The 17,278-nt window shown below is 37.6% G+C and overlaps 1 protein-coding gene across 10 annotated transcripts in view; it reads right to left on the bottom strand.

Moving 5' to 3' along the window:
- The window catches only part of KYAT3 (kynurenine aminotransferase 3), a 93,500-nt gene that overhangs the window by 27,306 nt on the left and 48,916 nt on the right, over positions 1-17,278 (bottom strand). For 8 of the 10 annotated variants that reach the window (XM_078072783.1, XM_078072789.1, XM_078072790.1 and 5 more), the window contains 6 exons: positions 17,051-17,127; positions 15,589-15,678; positions 11,221-11,407; positions 8,928-9,004; positions 8,511-8,597; positions 1,470-2,367 (listed from right to left, as the gene is read on the bottom strand). In XM_078072783.1, coding sequence (XP_077928909.1) covers positions 2,305-2,367; positions 8,511-8,597; positions 8,928-9,004; positions 11,221-11,407; positions 15,589-15,678; positions 17,051-17,127 — 581 coding nt within the window. In that variant the 3' untranslated portion in view covers positions 1,470-2,304. Of the gene's footprint in view, positions 1-1,469; positions 2,368-4,013; positions 4,650-8,510; positions 8,598-8,927; positions 9,005-11,220; positions 11,408-15,588; positions 15,679-17,050; positions 17,128-17,278 lie in introns of those variants that run through there. The other 2 variants (XM_078072788.1, XM_078072787.1) reach the window with 2 other exon arrangements.

Below are 17,278 nucleotides of genomic sequence, written 5' to 3'. Positions count from 1 at the left end.
GAGGGGAGGGAGGGGAGGAGGAAAGAAGGAAGAAATTTTGCCCTGGAGAGGAAGAAATAATAGGGTAGTAGATAGCATTAAGGAAGGGATTTTCTAATATGAGGAAATTTGGACATGTCTCACTGCTGAGGAAGGGAGCCAGTAGAGGCTGAAGATACAAGAGAATGGACTAAACCAAGTGAGAATGTGAGAAGAAATGGTGGTAGGATTAGCACCGGACAAGTCTAGGACTGCAAAGAGCAGATTTAAAGCCTGGTAAAAACTGTATCAAGTCCCCAGCAGGAGTGGACAGGCTAAAAATTATACATGGGATTTCTACTGCTATGCAGTAGTTGGCTCTTAGGTCCTGGGTTTCCTTCTGCATGACTGGACCTGGTTCTGCCTTCCTACCAATCCTTCCCACTCTGCCCCACAACCCTGGATGAAATGAATTAAGGATGAATGCTGGTGCAGATAGATCATAGGCCTTTTGGTAGGATCTCAGTTGGCAGTGCTGGTCTGGTTGCATCTGCTTTTACATTTTGTTTTTCATAGAAGTGGGAGATGAGGTCATTAGCTGTGATTTAATTATGCTGGTCATGGTGGGCTTTGAGGTGTAGAGAGAAAGGAGGTTGGATTTTTTTTTAATCTTATTTTTTTTAAATTTATTTTATTATGTTATGTTAGTCACCATACATTACATCATTAGTGTTTGATGTAGTGTTCCATGATTCATTGTTTACGTATAACACCCAGTGCTCCATTCAGTACGTGCCCTCCTTAATACCCATCACCAGGCTAACCCATCCCCCCACCCCCCTCCCCTCTAGAACCCTCAGTTTGTTTCTCAGAGTCCATAGTCTCTCATGGTTCATCTCCCCAGGAGGTTGGATATTTTTATGGTGAACAGGAGAGTATTAAGAATTGCTGCTCTGGTAAAAGGTAGAGAAATCTCTGAGGGTATCATGGAAGGATTAAACCTAGTTAAGGTTAATGACATGCATTCATGGTTGTTGGTATCTGCACAATTGTGTATTTTGTGACAGCCGTGCTCAGCAGCCCAGTATAAGCATGGCATTTTAATCCCAGGGTGGAGTTTTGGGTTTTTTTTGACCAGTTAGGTGAGACAGAACAATGGGCAAATTATTCAGGGTAGCAAAAGTATCTTGGCTAAGTGATAGATGATGCAATCGAAGCTGGGCAGGTAAAATATAAGGGGACCAATGGAAATAAAATAGAAGGTTCCATGTGATTATCAAAATTCAGTTGGTATAAAAATCACCTTGGAAGAGCCAGATCCTGAAATTATTTTCAGCAGGTCTAGGGTGAAGACCAGAATCTATTCTCATGGATTGATTCTGATTCTGCTGTAAGAGGGCCATAGACCTTTTTTTTGAGAAATAGTGTATTTGAAATTATAGTGAGTTTAAAGAAGTGATATTTTGAGAGCAAATGAGACACACCGAAAGAATACTATAAGGATAGGTGGGTACAGTGTGAAATGACTAATTTATTATCTCATAGGTGGCACAGCCTTAAATGATGAAAGGTTCAGGGTGTACCCAAGGGGGTGGGTGGCTTTAGTGCAGAGTGGAGTGGAGGTGAACATTGCCAAAGGTGAGGTCAAAGTACTGAAAGCCTAGGTAATCCATGTGGACCTTGAAGCCACTCTGGGTGATGGCAGTATTTGGGACAGAGAAGCAAAACTGTGAGCAAAGTTCAAAGCCATTGGTAAACGAAGGGGAGGGAATTACATGTGGGTAGACAAAGCAAGGACTTGGAGTTGAAGGGGTGTAACTGGCTAAGAGTTTTACATAATGGTGGAGAAATAGAACTGGCTAACCCTAGCTGAGTGTTTATTAAGGCTTTATCAATCCATTTTATCCTTATAAACTTTACCTAAAGTAGATGCTATTTTTTTAAAGTAGGTTCCATGCCCAACGTGGGGCTCGAATTCATGACTCCAAGATCAAGAGTTGCATGCTCTACTCACTGAGCCAGCCAGGTGTCGTAAAGTAGGTGCTATATTTTATTCCCGATGAGGGAACTGAAGCACTGAGAGGTTAAGCATAAACCAGGATCTCACAATTCTTATCCACAATGATACACTGCCTGATGTAAAATGGTAGTGGTAGGTGTTTTCATATATTTCAACTGAAAAACAACAAAACAAAAAAACCCTGGTGGGATTAACATTTTGGAAAACAATGGAAATATTTCTTCAAATTTCATTGGTACCAAAATACTTGTTTTCAAAATCCAGCAGATGGCAGCACTAAATAATAATTCTATATTAGGTCATCTAATAGAAACAGTCGGCTTGTATCAAGACTTCTGTCTAGTCCATGCCTTAATGATTTCTTCAGCAGCATCCAGTGTACTATCTTTCTGTAAATAAATGAAATAATCTCATTACATATTAAATAAATTCAAGATGAAGTAAATATTTAAATATAAAAAATATACCAAAGTCAATGGATCAGGAAAATCACGTAGTGATTTGGGAACCAAGTGCTCTTCAACCACTGATAACTTGAGCGGGCCTAGTTGGGCTCTAGCCCATCCTTGGTGTTCATTTGGAGGTCATGCCCTCTCAGGAGATGAGTCATTGGAAGCCTGGCCTGTATAAAGCCACAACTCTGGGAGGAGCATGGGCAGAAACTGGAAAATGTCATCCGTAGCATCTTCCCTCACTTTGGTGGTCTAGTACACAGGTCCCAAGCTCTTTAAGGAGCCCAGCAGCAAATCAAACAAGCCAATTATTTATAATGTTCTATCCCATTACTGCCTGGCTGGAAAAGTGAATGAACCTCATAAGAATTCAGTATTAGAGGAGTAGAGAAGTGTGACACTGATCATTACATTATACTGTTTTGTGATACTGGCTACCAATTTATTGCTACTATCCTGACACTAAAGAAATGTACAACTGGCATGTGGCCAAAAAGCATCACCAAGAAAATGATCGACAAACTGTTAAATGCAGTTCAGACTGAGAACAGTTTAACCTGATCCCAGCCAAAACCACATCCACCAGTGGGGACACTCTCACTATTTATAACCACTGCAGCAGCCTAAGCAGCCTGCAGTGCCAAAGAAGACCCAGACTCATGAGTGACACTGAGGCCAGCAGCAAATCTGAAGGATGTGCTCCTGGGATCAATAGTTATTATTTTTGCTTTCTTGCCTCTCACCCCACCCCCTTTTGTGCATGACCTGACACCCCTCAGGATGTCCATCTATAAGCTTGGGAGATTAAAGGACTGAGACTCAATCTCCACTTGGGGTATTTGAATATCTTTAGGAAAGGAATTCATAAAGGGGAAATCCTTTCCACTTGAGAAATTGCATGGTATTTATTGTGTTTACTGCCAACATTTATATCCAATGCTAAGATTTCTGAAAAAATTCTTTTTCCTTGCTGCTCAGAAAAGTTTACTGAAAATACCGGTTTACTAAAAGCATTACAATCTGCAGTCTCTAAAATGACATTTACATATGAAGATGATTCTTTCTGACACACAATCATGGTGAATGGTACTACTAGCTGGCATTTGCCTAATTGAAAATAGGCAAGTTGAGCAAGTTACAGCCATCATTCATTAAGTTTTGGATAGTACTCTAATGATTTGTTCATTTTAAAATAAAGACAGATTTTGGTAAAGTAGGAAAAAAATAAAACATAATAGCACTAAATGAAGATTTAAGTGAATATCTGATCTCAAGTGAAGAGAATTTTTCAAAGTAAGAATGAAAAGGCAGACCTACAAAAGGAATACAATCAAATTAATATATAGTTATGGAAACAAATCAGAGTATAGAAGGGCTTACCACAGAAAAGAATCATCTGCTCCTCCTCTCCCTACTCCTTCCTACTATGCCCACCATCCCCCAAGACAACCTTTTATGGCAATTTCTCATTTTAGTTCTAGTGGTTACCTCCAAGATCTAAATAATGCATTTGGTTCTATTTCTTTATTTATGAACTTCAGACAAAATTCACAATTCTCTGCTCTGAATGAGGAAAAATTGTTCATTCACACTACTATGCCCATTCCCTTTAATGTTTCAGTTATAATTACTAATAAAATTCATTTGCTTTTCAAATAGGTAATACCAGCACATAGTATAAAATTAAATTGACAGATAAACAGTAAAAACCAAGCTCTTGTTTTTCTCTTCTGCTTTTTCTACTTCTTTTCTCTTCCCTCTCTACAGAATGATTTAATCGAAAAGCCATTAGGTGGGGCTGAGTGAAGCAGGTGTCCACATATGGAGGCAGGGGGAGCCGGGGCGGCCTGGTGCACGATGTTGCAGCCCGAGTGGAGTGAGGAGGGTTTCTGATGTGGGTGGCATGAGGTGCTGGTGATGGCAGTGGCAGCGTTGACTGGAACAGGACGTCAGAGTCCAAGCAGGGTAAGCCAGCATCTGTATGTCAGGGGGGCTCCGTGCTGGGTGTTAGAACCTAGACGGGATGGGGCAGGCATCTGCTAAGGTAGACTGGCATGGGGTGTCCGAGCATATGAGGGGTGCAGGATTCCATGCCGCGGGTGACAGTGGCAGCCTGGTGTGCAGTGTTGGAGAGCTGGAGGAGGGCATCTCTGCAAGGGGTGACAGCAGTGGAAGCCTGGTACAAAGTGTCAAAGCCTCAGGGGTGGTGGCTGGAGGGGCTGTGGCACATACAGAGGGACTGATTACAGAAGCGATTCCATGATGAGAGCGTGGGTTTTTTTTTTTTTCACTGTCAAAGAGGGGAGTTATGAATATGGAAAATCCTTGAGCACAAGTCATTCAAAATGTGCAAGTAAGTCCACAGGAAAAAGATCCCAGAAGTAGAATTTCTGCGTTAAGAGGTATGCGCATTTACATTTGGATGGAAATGGTCAAACTAACCACTGCTAAGAGATTTTACAAATTAAACCCCCATTCTCTATAAGAGTGTCTTATGGAAATTTTTAGTTGTTCGCTTGTTTCCAAATTAATAGATAAAATGAAATTCTGTTGCAGTTTTAATTTTCATTTCTTGTAATATGACTAAAGTGGGACATCCTTTCATATGTTTGAGAGCTACTGAGAATGTTACCCATAACCATTGTAAAGTGCTGCTTTTTGGCCTATTTTTGACTTAAATTTTACCTGCTTCCTGCTTTCTTTCAATTTCCATTTTCTTGGCATGTTTTGCCATCCTTTTATTTTTAGCCTTTCCAAGGGGTTGAGTCAGCTATGGTAACTTTCCCTAGAGACTTCTCGGTATTGCCCCCCCTATCTTCCAAGATTGAGTATTTATGGAAAGGGGGTGTGTCCACCCAGATCCACTTTCCCTGCCCCCACGAAGGCTTTGGTCTTTTTGTGTAGATGCCAAAGGACTGTTTCTTTATCTTCTTAAGTCCAATATATCTCCGTGTTAATCATTCTGTGACAATCTTTCCTGAGGCAAGGCATTCCCTTTAATTGCTAGATTTATCTGTTTTGTTTTGTTTTGTTTTGTTTTTAAAGGAAAGCATTCTTTAAATAAAGCTATAAAATTCTTTTCAGGTTCTATTTGTTCCCCCCACCACAGGATTCTACATATTTCACTTGTCTTCCACATCTATAATTTTTCTAATATTTTAAAAATCTTTGTTCCTCTCCACTCTTCTTTGCTCACTTTTCTCAATCCTTAAAATGCTTACAGAAGTAAGTATTCAGTGTTCTCTGTGCTGTTTCCAATGTCACTACCAATGACCAATAGCTTGATTTTTTTTCCCTTCAATTTTGTACCTGAGCTCTGACAACCTGCCATTTCATCTTCTTATATTATGACATTATCTTCCCTGAACTTTTTAAATCTCTGCTTTAATCTCAAGGTTTTGGATTTGAACTATCAAATTTTATTTGCTCTATAGCAACATTTTTCTGGTTGAATATTCTCTTTCTGAACACTTGGTTTTCCCTGTACCTTTCTCCTTTTTCCCTAATAGTATATTTTTATAGATTGGTAGTTGATGCCTTTTCATTAGTCATTTTTGATTGAATTACCTTTGTAATCCCCTCCTGCTGGCACACCTACTGTTCCTATTGTTCTGGGTAATGAATATGCTACCTACTGACTTTGTCTATGATTTGAAGATGTGTCTGCAGACTGGTGCAAGTGAAGAGCCAGGGTAGCACTAGAAGACAGTAGAAATTCTCCCTGGTTCATAGTAAAGTTTAATATGATTGATGTGGACTTCAGTGGTGGGGAGGGGTTTTGTTGGTTTTTTTCCTCCCACCTAATTTAAGTGGCTACCTCCAATTTAATCTATCTCCTCCACATTGTCCAACAAAGACTGGAGCAAAAATGACAGGAGTCAATGAGAAAATCTATAACCCAACGAGAATCTCTTTTCCACCGTGCCCCGCCTAGGTTCTAGATGATACAGCTGTATGTTTCTAACCTGCCTTGCATGATGCTTAATGAGTCTGGAGAGGCTCCAACTGCCAGTGTACTTATTGTCCTATTGTTCTAGATGAGTAGGTTGCCTGCTGGCACTGTTTATAACTTGAGATGTAGACACGAGAGACTTTCTAGGTGTCTTCCCTTTACTTTCACTGTATTTGGCAACTCTTCATCATTTACTGGGGAATTTGTGAATCTGTTTTCCTTTCTCCTAGTTGTTTCTGATAATTTCCAAGAAGAAAATGGGGAAGCACAGTGTTTATGATTTTAAAATAGGAAGTCTTAAGTTACTTTTTTTCTTTTGTTAGTTCTGCTTATAACGTCAAAAGATACACCTCTATATCTAGGATCCACTGTAAGATGAGAATATTAATGGCCTTAATCTCTCTTCTACATTTTAGTCAATTAAATTTAGGTTGTTAACATTTTTATTCTCTTCTGAATGAGTCTTCCAGAGTTTGTAGATTGTCTCTCAAAGTTGAAAACAATGTTTACATCATTCTGACTAGGTTTATAGATGAATACATTGGTAAAAAGAGTTTCTGGATCTTATTAAGCCTGTCTTCAGTAGCAATAACATCTTAAAAATACCAATGATGTATATATTAGATTTTTTAAAAAAGATTTTATTTATTTACTTGAGAGAGAGAGAGAGAGAGAGTGAGGGAGCACAAGCAGGGGGAGTGGCAGAGGGAGAAGAAGAAGGCAGGGAGCAGGGAGCCTGATTCAGGGCTCGATTCCAGGACCCTGAGATCATGACCTGAGCTGAAAGCAGCTGCTTAACCGACTGAGCCACCCAGGTGCCCCTCAGATTTTTTTTTATTATAGATCTGATGGTAAGCAATTCACTCAGCTTTTATTTGTCAGGAATATACACTTTATTTTCAGTTTTAAAGGCTATTTTCCTGGATAAAGAATTCTGGGCTGATGTATTTTTTTATTTCAGCACTTTGAGGATGTCATTTCATTGTATTCTGGTCTTCATTTTTTCTGATAAGAAGTTGCTAAATTAATATACATGTGAAGTATAGTTTTTCTCTGGCTGTTTTCAAGATCTTACCATTACCCTTGGTTTTCAGCAGTTCGAATGTAAAGTGTCTTAGGGTGGTTTTCTTTATATCCTGTTGTCGTTCACTGAACTTTTAGATCTCTAAGTAAGTTGCTTTTCACAAAATATGAGGAAATTTTGGCCATTACTTCTTAAAATACTTTTTCTGCCACATTCTCTCTTTTTTTTGTACTCTAATTACATGTATTATCACTTGATATTGTCTCATAGACCTAAGACTCTTTGTTCATTTCTCAAAAATAATTTTTCCCTCTATTTTTCAGATTGGATAATTCTACGAATCTGCAATTCAAGTGGGTCCTATATTCCTGATATCCTCAATCCTCTGTGTGTTAAGCCCCATACATTTTTCATATCAGATATTACACTTTTAAGTTCCTGAATTTCCACTTGATTTTTTTATAATTTTAATTTGTTCACTCATTATGACAATATTTTCCTTTAATTTCTTGAACATACTTTAAAGTCCTTGTCTGCTAATTCCTATATCTGGGTCACCTTGTGATCTGTTTCTACTGACTGCTTTTTTTCTTTCTTAAAGGCCACGTTTTCTTTTTTCTTTTTTTTAAAGATTTTATTTATTTATTTGAGAGAGAGTAAGAGAGAGAGAGCACAAGCAGGGGGAGGGGCAGAGGGAGAGGGAGAAGCAGACTCTCCACTGAGCAGTGGGCCCGATGCAGGGCTTGATCCCAGGACCCTGGGATCATGACCTGAGCCGAAGGCAGATGCTTAACTGACTGAGCCACCCAGGCACCCCAAGGGTCACATTTTCTTATGTCTTCACATGTCTAGTAATTTTTTATTGCATGCTGCACATTGTATTGTTACATGGTAGGGAGTCCAATTATGCTTAATACAGTAAACTCAACACTTCAAAGTGTTGAGTTTTGTTCTGGTAGGCAGTTAATTTCATGGCAGCAAGCCAAAATTAAAAAAAAAAAACTGCATACAAACACATCATTCCTAGCAAGAGAAAAAAAGGTGCTTTATAAATCAGAAGGAAGGACGTCATAAATGTAGTTTTGAATAGAACAGGGGACTTACTTTTATGAAGCAAAATCGCACAAACTTCTCAAACTGTAATTTGGTCTCTGCATTACAGAATGCTGAAACTGGAATAGCTGACAGTTTCTGAAAAATAAATAGAAAAATAAAATAGGAAAACTACTTCTAATTCAAATTTAATTTTAGGATAGATAAATGTTAAAAACAAACAGATACTTCTAAATATCCACAACAACCTCCGACAAGAAAAAAATGTTTTTAAAATCCTCCACATAGCCATAAAGGGAATATCATATAACAAAACAAAAATGTTTTTAAAAATGTTTTTAAAATCCTCCACATAGCCATAAATGGAATATCATATAACAAAACTGTAGTTCACATTGTTCAAAACATGTCAGCAAGTATCCTTCGTATACAGTACAGCACAGTATCTCAAAGGCCAATAAATACTACCTTATTTTTAGTCATCCATTTCACAAATTTATAGTCATAAGGTTCATTGCTGTCCTTCATATCAGAGAGGTCTGCATCTAAAACAACAATGAAAATTAGATGGCCTATTATATCTGAAGGCAAGATGTATTTCATTTAAATCTGTCAAGATTCAAAATATTTTCAGAAACTACTGAAGTCTCATACTATATGGTGGGTTGGGAAGTGAAAAATTCACAGATAGGTTTTTTTTTTTAAGAATAGTTATTTCCAAGAATTATGTAATTAATTACATTTTCTATTTGCCCTTGCAGCTACAGAGTTCAGTCTCAAGTTAATGCTAATCACTATACTATATGAACCTATATGAAAAATTTGTTTCCTTCCCCTCCTATGTGACATTGATTCTTTATTATATACATTTCTATTTATATATATTATTACATAGAAAACTTTTTAATATAAGTTAGTTTAAATGCTTTTTGGAAGCAGATCAAGTATATAAATCAATTATTTTAAAAATAATTCATGTTGGGCAATCCTCTCGGGTCCCCTCCCTCCTTGGGAGCTTTGTACTGTCACTTAGCTATCCCTCGATAAACCTTGCTCTGCTGCCCACCAAAAAAAAACATAATAATAATTAAAAAATGAATAAATAATGAATTTAAAAAAATAAAAAAAATAAAAATAATTCATGTTGAGGGATGCCTGGGTGGCTCAGTCGGTTAAGCATCTGCCTTCGGCTCAGGTCACGATCCTGGGGTCCTTGGGATCGAGTCCTGCATCAGGATCCCTGCTCAGCAGGGAGCCTCCTTCTCCTACTGCCTGCTACTCCCCCTGCTTGTGCTCTCTCTCTCTGACAAATAAATAAAATATTTTTAAAAATAATAAATAAAAATATATAAAATAGGGGCACCTGGGTGGCTCCGTCGTTAAGCATCTGCCTTCAGCTCAGGTCATGATCCTGGGGTCCTAGGATCGAGCCCCGCATCAGGCTCCCTGCTCAGCGGGAAGCCTGCTTCTCCCTCTCCCACTACCCCTGCTTGTGTTCCCTCTCTCACTGTGTCTCTCTCTCTGTGTCAAAATAAATAAATAAAATCTTAAAAATATATGTATAAAATAAATTAATTAAAAAATTCACATTGAAAATATTATAGATTTCCAATTCAAAAGCAAAACTAAAGGTGATGAAAACAGCTATCTCTTTGTATCATTTCATGAAATGAGCTATACATTTAGACGTAACATAGGAAAAGTGATTTCTAAACCTCAGAGTATAGGACATCTTAAGGGATTTTATATAAGAATGGAGCTTAGGAGAGCCAAACATATACAGCTTTCAGGCACTAGGACAGCAAAAATCTCTGGGCATCATGGCTTCTCCTTCTCTCACAACAAATGAAGAAATAACAGTCACTGTTTGGTTATAAAATCAAAAGTTTCCAGCCTTATAAAATTTGGTATATATAAAAGGCTTTGCAAGTTCAGTAGAATATAACTTTATTGTAATAGAACCTTAAAACAAACTATTCGGCCAACTTCTGTCAGAATAAATTATGCTTTTAAATGTACTATTATTAACATTATAGTTTTTTTTTTTTAAGAAAATCGGTTATATATAAAATGTTATCATGCTTCTAATTTTAGACTAGTACGGCATGTCAGAAGTACATAAAACAGCTTCAGGTAATATAAAGACCATTGCTTTTGGGAGACCAAACTATTTGGAATCTAGCTATGTGACTTTAGGCAAGTTATTTAAAATTTTCTAAGTCTTCACATCTTTAAAAGTGGAGCTAACAATGCTTTCTTCAAAAGGGTATTTCAAAGTGCTAGGCATGTAGCAGACTCTCAATAAATATTATTTTCCTTCTTTACTTCGTTTCAGTATATTCTAAAATAGCAAACATTCCCTGATAGCACCAACGTTCTAGAAATCTTATTTTTCTTAAGTAAAAAGGAAACTAAAATTTTACTCAGAGGAACACTGGGTTCATGTATTATTTCATGTACTTGTGTTTTAAATTCCACACTAGAACAAGATGATAGGAAATTCTGTGTTTAATGGGATACCTAAAAGAACTGACTCTATAACCATGTTAACAGTCACATTTAAGATTCAGGGATCTAAAACTCAAGATGATTATTGAAAAAACAAAACAAAACAAAACAAAAAAGCACTGACATTCCAAAAAGCCATTTTTCCATAGACAAAATGCTGACATAGTTTTGACATCAATCTTTACTCCCTAATTCTAATACAATTTCACACATAAGTTTCCATATATTTGAAATAATAAAAACCCTTACAAACCTAGCAAAGACACATCAGCAATTATGAAGTATCCCCCATCAGGAACGATGGGTTTTAGGCCAAGACTTTCAAGTAAATGTATCATCCGATCTCTTTTTACTTCTAACTCCTTTGGCAAAGAATTAAAGTAACACTCTGGGTCATCCATGCGCTTGATGTCAATCCAAAAAGCTTGAGCCAAGGCTTCCTGCATGTTAAGATTGAAACATGTGGAAAGGAAATATGGTAATGTTATTTATTGCTGAATTTATTGGTATAATAAAAATTGCCTGAGTCACATTATTGGCCAAAAAAAAAAAAAAAAAGTTATTCAGGGAATTACAGTTGAATTCCTGTGAACTTATGTTAGATTGTATCAATTAATGGAGGAATCAGTTACATGTAAATGATTAAATCTAATGTGAAGAACTGAGAATGAGCCATGAAGATCCGAAATAAAGAAGAGGTATTGTATAAAGATGGCTTACTTGGGAATGAAAAGACGTTATTTTCCATTGAGGGGAGCGGTAGAATGACTTGCTAGATCTAAGTCTGAAAAATGACCGGAGAAATGATGAACTAGCCAGCCTTTTTCGATTACGTTGGAGGATATAGTGGAAATGAAAGCTGACCCACTGCGTCACTCCCCATAGATATGCAATCATTCTAATCTGAATTCTAATCCCTGTTCTAATCATTTGTATCCCAGAAGTGTCTAAGTGCCACAGGGATTAGAAAAGAGTGTCCGGGGTATGTGGAGTCACTTCAGTACCATTCCTCAAGAAAGCCAGAAGTGACAGGAGAGAAACTGGGAGAAGGGAAAAAACCAATGTTGTTAAAGGTCATGTAGATGTCTCAGGAGGCAACAGGTCAGGAAAAGATAAACAAGTCTGAATCAGGACACACGTAAAGAGCAAGGATCTGTACAAGGGTAGGTCAGTGTGAACTGAAACAACTTAAAAATACCGGTTTCTCAGAGCAAAGAAGGAAAGATAAGCAAATAATCAAGAACCTGGAATAGTTGAGATAGCAGGGCAAAGTGGCCAAATTTTAAGGAAATTAATCAGAACCAAGAGGTATTAAGAATTAAAGGATAAACATTCATTCAGTGAACATACACTGAATACTAATGTTAAATATTGGCATTGTGATAAAACACTGGGGGTATAATGGTAAATAAGATAAACATGGTCCTTGCCTTTACGGAGATTCCAGTTGGTGTGTACTGGAGGGGGTACGTGGGAGGGATGAGGAAACAAATACACGAAAAAGGCAAGATATAGTTTGTTCTGTTGGAAGAACTGAGTCTGGTGTGGCTCAAGAGTAGCAAGAGAGCATGGCAAGAGATGACATGGAGAGACAGAGAAGGGTAAGATCACTGAGAAGACTGCATGCCAAAAGAAACCAGCAGGAAAAAAGAATTAATCATAATTTCCCAATACTAACAAAATCTTGGATAAATAAGGATCAAGCTGCATCAGCCTAGGAATCTGGGGTTCCCCTGGAAGCATGGGCCAGTTTCCAAACATGGTTGTCTGAGTGCATGGAAAAATCCAGGCACTTGGTTGAAATGGAGGACCAGAGGGGTCAGGAAAAGATGTTCCAGATTCTTAGCTGCATCTTTCTTGTTCTCAGCAACTTATTCACTCCCCATAGCAGGAGATATGCCCTAGAAAAGTCAAAGCTTAAGAGACATAATCATCTCTCCTAACCGTAGTCTTATACCGGACTTCTCTCTTTTTTTCATGCCCCACATGTGACCCAATGGCAAATGCTGTCAGCTCTGCATTCAAAATATATTCAGAACCCAATCATGTTCCACCATTTTACCATCCCTATATTGTTTCATTCAACTGCTGTCTCTCTCCTGGATCACTTCAACAGTCTTTTGACTCAATAAAGCAGCCAGGTCCCTTTGATAATATAAGTTAGATCATGTCATCCTTGTGCTCAAACTCTCCAGTGGCTTCCTATCTCACTCAGCTTTTACAGTGATGAACATGGCCTTATTTGATCTGGCTCCCAGCTACCCCTTGATTTATTTCTTCCTACTCTTGTCCTTTGATCATCCCATCCCACTCTCGTGCTTTTCACGGATACAAACATGACAGCCAGACTGCCTACCCCAGGGCCTTTGCACTTGTTTTTCTCAAAGTCTGGAAGGTTCTTCTCTAGGTAACCCATGTGATTACTTAAGCTTTAATTCATAGCTCAAATGTCATTTTCTCAGGGAGGCTTTCAACGATTACTCCACTTAACATTGTATGTTCTCCCTCTTAGCACTTTATATCTTTCATCTTCCCTGCTTTATTTTTCTCTCTTGCATCTATGAACACCTGACATATTATTAAAATATTTACTTCTTTATTATCTGTGCCCCCACTAGGCCATAAGCTCAAAAAGAGCTTTTCATAAAGAAATTCCTGCTGTATCTCCAATACTCAGTAAATATTTGTTGAATAAGTGAATGGATTTATTTTGAGTGGATAAAATGAATTTAATATTATATAAAACCAAAAGTCAAAACTAGTCTTTATTATGACACTGCTTTAGAGAGTCATTGGAGAAAGAATTTTAAAATAAAATTTTTTTCTCATTCAGTAGATCTTTTTGACAGGAAGCAAAAAAGTAAATTTACTGTAGCCAATATATTTCACTCTTTTGGCTTTTTAACTGCCTTCCAGATAAAGAAAATTTTTCAGTGTTCTGATTCACAGAATGAGGATACATAGATCCCTGTTTTATAAATATATATTAAAAAAAAAACCAGAAACAATATAAAAAGATATACATTAAAAAGTCTTGCACTCACCCCGTCCCTATCTACTCATTTCACCTATTCCTCATACCCCTACAATTGGCACCTTTTTTTTTTTAAGATTTTATTTATTTATTTGACAGACAGCGAGAGCAGGGGCACAAGCAGGGGGAGTGGGAGAGGGAGAAGCAGGCTTCCCGTGGAGCAGGGAGCCCCAATGCAGGGCGCGGGGCTCGATCCCAGGACCCTGGGATCACAACCTGAGCCGAAGGCAGATGCTTAACGACTGAGCCACCCAGGCGCCCCTACAATTGGCCACTTTTACTAGTTCCTTATGGATCCTTCCAGAGATCCTTTAAGAAAATACAAGCGAATGGTTTCCCCCTGTCTTATACAGGATATAGCATAAATATACACTGCCCTGCATCTTGCTTTTTTTACTTTACAGTATATTCTGGAAACTTTTCCATATTGATCATTATAGAACTTCCTCATTCTTTTCCCTTCTTTTCATTTTTAAATCGTCATGATGACAGTCAGAATGGCCCCCAAAGGTGTCCAGGTCTTAAAACCCAGAACTTGTAGGGGCACCTGGGTGGCTCAGTCCTTCAGCTCAGGTCATGATCACAGGGTCCTGGGATGAAGCCCTGCATCAGGCTCCCCACTCTTTGAACCTACCGCCTGATTGTGCTCTTGTTCTATCTCTCTCTCTCAGATGAATAAATTAAAAAATCTTAAAAAAAAACAAACAAACCCAGAATCTGTAAACATGTTACCTTGCATGGTAAAATTAACTTTGCAAATGTGGTTTAAATTAAGGATCTTGAGATGAAGAGATTATCTTGGATTTTCTGTGGGCCTAACACAATCATAAAGATCCTTATAAGGGAAAGAAGGTAACAGGAGAGTCAGAGCCATGTTAGAGTGACGTGACCATAAGCCAAGGAATGTGAGCAGTCCCTAGAAGATGGAAAAGACAAGGAACGAAGTCTCCCTTACAGCCTTCAGAAGGAATACCAGAATGCAGACACCCTGTTTTTAGCCATAAGACCCATTTCAGATTGTTGACCTCCAGAACTGTAAGATAAAAAAATTTGTGTTGTTTTAAGCCACCAAGTTTGTGGCCATTTGTTACAGAGAAATAGGAAACTAATACAAAACTCATATAATATTTAAATGTTTGGATAAACCATGGTTTGTTTAATTAATTCTAAAGATGGATAATGACTATCCCCTATCTTCTGCAATAAATGGCCATACACATACAGAGCTTCTTATGTGTACAGATAATAACTACAGGGTAAATTCCCAGAAGACAGATTGGGGCTTTGTAATGCACGCACATCTATAATTTTGCTTGGTGTTGTCACTGTCCTTCAGAGAGTCTGCAGTACTTTGCAATCCACCAGCAACGTATGAGTATTCAGAGTTAAAACTTGATGTATTTAAATAAACAGAAAAAAGCTGTTCTTGACAGTAATGAGTATCTGTCTGCTCCTGAATTCCCAAACAGTACTAGAGGCCCGGCTTAAAAAGGGCATCACGGGTAGAACTAAGCCAATCCGAATACACAGCCTAAAAATAACACCTTTACCAAAAGACTTCAACCCCAATTTACTATTAATACCCACCTGTAAAGGAGTTGCACAAGTATAAATGGTGTTTTGTTGAACTGTCTGTAAATGTTTTATCAAATGATTAGGACCAATGGACCAGCCAAGCTGGAAAAGGAAAAGATAAAAAGCAGATTTCAAAAAACAAATCTAATTGTATGTACCAAATCCAATAGAGTAGCTCAGCTTAATGTAATTATTAAATATATGCAACTCTAAAATGTTCATACTATGAAAGTAGTGCAGTATTAGTATTTACTCATCATTTCAACACTGTTCTTTTGTGAGAAAGTTTCCCACTGGAGTCACTAAACTCTGCCTTCAGAAGGTAAACAGTACCCTTAGTTGCTATTATCCTTTTCTTTTCTAATTTGCTACTTCTGATATTCTGAAGGTCTAAAAACTGGTAACAAAGGTTATCTGAATTAGGTAAAAGTAACTCTGAATGAGGGCCTAAGGGACTCTTCCATAAGCTGGTTCTGCAGGCCCCATTTTTGATACTCCCTGCTTCTTGGCCATGTTCAGGAGAGGCCAGTTGGAAGATGACCAAATTTCAACTGGGTAAATCGCTGTTGTATTACATAGTGCAGTGCTTAAGTACGTGGATTCTGAAGCTAGACTGCCTGCACTGGCTTGACTTTATTAGCAGTATAACCTCAGGCAACTTACTTCTCTGCACTAGTTTTATTGCCTGTAGAATGGGGATGATAAATTATACTCACCTCATAATGCCATTATGAGAATGAGCATGTGTAAACCACTTAGAACCTGGCACATAGTAAGTGCCAAAATATTAGTTATTATATTATTTCCTTCCTCCTTTTATATTAATATACAATAATCTGAACATTTTTTGCAAAAAAAAAAAGGATGCCATTAGTTCGTGACTTATAAAATGAAAAATTACCTATTTTTTCTGCCATTTACAATGACATGGATGGAGCCAGACGGTATTATGCTAAGCGAAATAAGTTAGTCAGAGAAAGACAAATACCATACGATTTCACTCATCTGTGGAACTTAAGAAACAAAACAAATGAGCAAAGGAAAAAAAAGAGAGAGAGGGAGGCAAACCAAGAAACAGACTCTTAACTATATATAGAGAACAAACGGATGGTTACCAGAGGGGAGGTGGGTGGAGGACTGAGGGAAATAGGTGAGGATTAAGGTGGGCACTTGTGAGAAGCACTGGATTTGTGCTGAATAACTGCACTGCACACCTGAAACCAATAATACACTTTATGTTAACTAACTGGAATTTAAATAAAGACTTTGAAATAATAAAGAAACAATCAATCAGGTCTCAAAAAGGATAAAGGCCAACATGAAAGCTGAATGAGTAAAAATAAAGAAAAGATCAGTAAGTATAAAAACCTGTGTAAACTGAATATATATGCATTTAAAACACACATATACAGAAACTCTACGAGAAATAAAATACATGCTCATTTTTAAGCAATTTCATTCTTCTGCACCTTACCTTCCAGCCAGTTACACTGAAAGTCTTTCCAGCACTTCCTATTGTTATTGTTCTCTCCCACATACCTGGAAAAGTAGCTAAATAGGAAAGAGAAAAGAAAAAGTTTAAGTAATTGCTTTCCAACCAATCTGTATTCAGTATAATCTAAAAACATAAAGGTAGTGGTCAGTGTATTCCAGTAGGTTTTTAAATATAATGTAACTCTAACCCAAACACAATTGAAAATGT

Source organism: Halichoerus grypus, chromosome 5, assembly GCF_964656455.1.
Source record: "Halichoerus grypus chromosome 5, mHalGry1.hap1.1, whole genome shotgun sequence".
Lineage (NCBI taxonomy): Eukaryota > Metazoa > Chordata > Mammalia > Carnivora > Phocidae > Halichoerus > Halichoerus grypus.
The sequence above is the reverse complement of the archived record's forward strand: the minus strand, read 5'-3'. Positions and strand labels throughout refer to the sequence as shown.